This window comes from Metopolophium dirhodum, chromosome 1 (genome assembly GCF_019925205.1).
Source record: "Metopolophium dirhodum isolate CAU chromosome 1, ASM1992520v1, whole genome shotgun sequence".
Classification (NCBI taxonomy): Eukaryota; Metazoa; Arthropoda; class Insecta; order Hemiptera; family Aphididae; genus Metopolophium; species Metopolophium dirhodum.
In genome coordinates, this window is record NC_083560.1 from 98,827,415 (window position 1) to 98,832,446 (window position 5,032).

At 32.9% G+C, this 5,032-nt stretch overlaps 2 protein-coding genes across 2 annotated transcripts; one reads left to right on the forward strand and one right to left on the reverse strand.

Moving 5' to 3' along the window:
- The first annotated feature begins 1,053 nt into the window (after positions 1-1,053).
- LOC132934180 (zinc finger MYM-type protein 1-like) lies at positions 1,054-1,395 on the forward strand. Its single transcript, XM_061000459.1, has one exon. The coding sequence runs from the start codon at positions 1,054-1,056 to the stop codon at positions 1,393-1,395; it is 342 nt and encodes a 113-aa protein (XP_060856442.1).
- A 261-nt stretch (positions 1,396-1,656) lies between these two features.
- Positions 1,657-3,135, reverse strand: LOC132948084 (ATP-dependent DNA helicase pif1-like). The gene has a single exon (XM_061018386.1). The coding sequence runs from the start codon at positions 3,133-3,135 to the stop codon at positions 1,657-1,659; it is 1,479 nt and encodes a 492-aa protein (XP_060874369.1).
- Between the last annotated feature and the right edge of the window lie 1,897 nt (positions 3,136-5,032).

Here is a 5,032-nt window from a genome sequence, read left to right on the forward strand (position 1 = left end):
TCAACCTGGTATTAATAATGAACTGACTAATTTGTTATCTGAAATGAAAATTAAACCATTATCTATCATGAGATTGTGTGAAACAAGATGGGCCTGTCGCTTCAAAAATTGTGATGCTGTATTAAACAATTTTGGTGCGATAATTAGCATTTTAGTAAGAGAAGTTGACGAAGGTTTAAATAGAGATGTGCCACAAGCAATTGGTAACAATCAATTATACGAACATTTTAATTTATATCAATGATAAATGTATAATTTTAAAATGTTTCTCATTATTAATACCCATTTGCTAGTTATTATATCTTCTATTCTTACTTTATTTTACTTAATTAGGAACTATATATCTTTTCTATTGAAAGGTCTCTTGAACATGATGAAAACCCAAACATTTGTATTTCATCTATTTATATTCCATGAAGTATTGAAAATAATAAATATACTGAGTAAGCAGTTGCAGCAAAAAAATACTAATTTGAGCAATGCTACAAATACCATAAATGGAGTGATAAAAACATTTGAAGAAATGAGAAATATTGATCACTTTTCTGGAATTTGGGATAAAATTTCAAATTTTGCATCTAAAAATGATATTTCACTTGATATTCCAAAAAGTAATTATATACTAATTATAATAATTGATAAATATTTAGTAGTCAACACTGACAACACTTCAATTTTAGAATCAAAAAGACAGCGTACTGAACCTTATCATTTAAGAGACTTTGATGTTACTGTTGCTACTGGTGCAGAACAACAGCTACCAATTCAATGTACAGAAACCGTAGACAAACAAATTCAAAACTATTGGCGTAATCATTTTTACAACCCTATTGTTGATACCATTTTAAGTCATTTAAAATTAAGATTTTCCGAAGAATCGCAAGAATTAGCCCAAGCAACAGAGAGTTTAATAAGTCTTGACTTTACCAATTCATTATATTTTATTAACCATTACAAGGTTTGAAAAATATTTTTGAGTCCCTTTTAAATATTTTATTAAGTACATTTATATAATAAAATAATTCTATATTTAAGGATTTGTTTTCAATAAACATGGAGTGTTTAAAGTCGGAAATGACAGTTGCTAGAAATTGTGCAATTCAACTTAGTAACAAATTTGGCTTAAAAGAGCTAAAACAGGTAATCAGTAAGACTGTTTATCCAAATCTGTTCAAGCTACTTCAAGTTGCCTTAGTTTTGCCGATATCATCTGCTTCATGTGAAAGAAGCTTTTCTGCAATGAGAAGAATAAAATCTTGGACACGTACCACGATGGGTCAGGAAAGACTATCTGACTTATCGATAATTCATATTGAGAGCGATCTAGTCATTGATAAAGACATCATTTTAAATAAGTTTGCTGAAAATAAGCGCACGTTGCCTTTACATTTTTAATAAATAAATAATAATAATAAAATGTTTAGTTGTGTTTGTTTGATTTTTATTTTATATTTTTATTTATATAATAACTAGCAGACCCGGTGAACTCCGTTTCGCCACCAGATTCGTTTTATGTAACATTTCGTTTGGTGATTTAAAGATAAAGAAAAAAAATTTTTTTTGTTATATATTTGAAAAGGAAAATATTTATTTCATTTCACAACAGTAATAAATTCATTTCAATTACCTACTAAAATGAAGTGTTATTTAATTGTTTCATTGTAGTGCTCTTTGGTAAACCACATTTTTTGTTTTTTGGTCTGACGTTAACACAAACAAAGCGGATGGTTTCCCAACTCGTGAACACGCAACGTATAACTGTCCATGTGAAAAACAATGATTTTCCAAATTTATCCCGCAAACACTAAGCGATTGGCCTTGCGACTTATTAATTGTCATTGCGAACGCAAGGCGAACTGGGAATTGCAATCGTTTGAAGTCAAACGGAAGATCAGTCGGAATCATTGGTATTCGAGGAATACATACATTTTCACCTGCGTACTTTCCGTTAATAATGGTTGCCTCAATTAAATTCGGCATAAGTCTCTTTACCGAAAGTCGAGTACCGTTGCAAAGTCGCGGTGGATTCAAATTACGCAGTATCAAAATAACTGTACCAACTTTCAGTTGCAAGTTATGTGGTGGTAATCCTGGTATCTCCAGAGAGTTCAAAAACTCCGTTGGATAATTTACTACATCATCGGGATTTGTTATTGAATCAACGGATTTGTATGTCACCAAATCGCCAGCAATTTTTGATTGAATGGTGAAATTCAGTGCGTGGACATCATTATTCTTTGCTGCAAGAATTGCTCGTTGACTTAACCAAGCATAATTCTTATAATTCTCACTAATGTTTGGGAAAACATTTTCAATAAGAACTAATTGAGTGTCTACAAATCGGCAAAAGTCGTTGGTAAGAGTAATTAATCCAGATGTCGCATCAACTGGGACTTTTCCATTTCCAAGATCTAACAATTGTTTGGAAAATTGTGCAGCACTTTGATCATTTTGAAGTTGAACTCTCATATTAGTGGTTAGCGATAATGTTTTTACGTTATTCCATAAAGGTGATGCCTTTAGGCAAGCATTCAATTCATCTGCAGGCGTTCCACGGGGAACTACTGGCAACGTCTGCCTGAAATCGCCTGCCAACAATATCATCAAGCCGCCAAAGATGTTGTTATTTCTCCGAAGATCCTTCAGTGTGAAGTTAAGTGCTTCAAGTGATTTCTTATGTGCCATTGTGCACTCATCCCAAACAATGAGCTTGCATTGCATTAACAATTTTCCCATTGCACTGGATCGGGAAATATTGGACATGGGATCACTTCCATCAAACAATGTTTTCAGTGGCTGTGGTGGTGTAAGTAATGGATCCAGTTTGACTTTTCCACTTGCGCAGCACAATCCAACCGTTTCTCTTTTGAACTTTAACGCATTGCAATATCGGCATATAGTCGTCATTCGTCCAATATCCAAATTTTCATCATCACTGTAGTTCGCAGTGGGATCATATTGGAATGCCAAGCGATTGTATGATGCCAATGATCTTCGTGTGCTCACGCGATGTCTCAATCGGTCATTTTCTCTTATTATATTTTGTCTTTCTTCTCTTAAGTTCCTTGAATAGACTTGTTGCTGGCTTGCATGTCTTGTGCGGCGGCCGATGTTCGCACGTCGTTCTCTAGGCATTTTGGACTATGGACAGAGTGTTGAATTTAACTTCAAATGCACGATCCACATAATTTACACTGAGCTTAAATGAAATTAACTGAGCAGAGAATAATGACTATCTGTCAAACACTTTATCACGCACCGTTGCTATTGGTTTGAAGTACATGCTATGTATAATAGATGGCGCTGTATGTGAAAAACGATTTCCTCACTTTTCTGTTGAATTTTTCCTGAATTTTCCAGAATTTTCTTTGCTATAAACCTCACGGAGCCCAAGACCTTTCCAACGAATGCAAAACCGTGGAAATCGGTTCGTGCGTTCTGGAGTTATAGCGTCAGGGAGGAAAACCGGACTTATTTTTATATAATAGATATATGGTATAGTACTATTGGGGTCGAGTTTGGTCTGTTTCCTCAAAAATGTTTGGTGCTTAAGCCCCCCTAATGTTTTTGGGTGATTTGCGCCTATGTTAACACCTAACCAGTTATCAATGGTTTTGAGGTCTGTCTCAATATTATTAAAAACTTCGTTCCATGTATTAGCTATGCAAATTAGTGCAGTATCATCAGCGTAGCATATAACTTGACTTTTTAAATTAAGTGATTTTATATCATGTAGTTGGATATTAAATAAAATAGGAGATAACGTTGTTCCTTGCGGGACTCCACATTTTATTGACAACTCATTTCTGATAGAATCATTAATTTTTACAATTTGTTTTCTATTATTAAGATATGATGTAAAAAGAGAAAGAGCGGAACCAGATATTCCGATACTATTCATTTTATTTAAAAGTATGTTATGATCTACTGTGTCGAATGCTTTGGTTAAGTCGAGATAAATAGTAGCGCAAGTTTTATATTATTTCCGGAATTCAGTATTTCAGTTTTATAGTACGTTATCTTAGCGTCTTTTATTACATTGGTTAATTTGTTCCTAAATCGTATGTAGTAGCTTTTTAATTTCAGATTTATAGGAAATTTTCTAACTTGTATATGTAAGCGATCTCTTTGTCTGATGGAATTAATAATCGCAGTAGTGGCCCATGGATTTAATTTTTTAGTTTTAGATGAAATAGTTATTTCTATTGTGGAGTTTTTTTTTAGTTTATTTATAGTTTCAACCAAGTACTGTAAGGCTGGATTGACATCATTAAAGTCGAATATTTCTGACCAATTATGATTTTGAATCAGATTAGTTAGCTTACAGTCATCAATTTTTAAGACTTTCAAGGGGTTCGGACTGTTATTACGGTTATCTGATAAGTGACCTATACTAAGAGTCGTTGGGTAGTGATCTGTTATGTTTGTATGCACAACTATTAGTAACAGATTGTTATAGGATTTTGTTTTTAAAAATATTTGGTCTATACATGTTTTTGAGGTAGGTCTGGTGATGTTTTTGATTAACGGTAAAAAGCCAAACTGTGCCATCATAAGCGAATAGTCTTCTTTAATTTTTGAGGGTTTAAGCAAATCAATATTAATGTCACCCAATATAATTTTATATTTAGCGGCTATTAGGGTAGATCTGTATAATATGGTATCATCTAGTTCATTTAGGGCAAAATCAACGTTACTATTGGGTGATCTGTACAGTGGGTAAATCAGAAAATCAGTTTTTGATTTTTTGAAGACAATTTCTAGGGCTGTTATATTCTGAATGTTGAGTTTCCGATACCGAGATAACATGTAATGTGTTTTAAATAAATTACGACTCCATCATTTTAATTTGTATTACGCTCGGATGCATGAACCGTATAACCATTCATTTGGAAATTATTAATTGATATACCTTCTAAACCTAGCCAAGCTTCAGTTAAGATAATTACCTCAAATTTTGTTTCAATATTATCCAAAATAATACATTATTCATCAAAGTGTTTTTGTATACTGCAGATATTCATTGTAAATA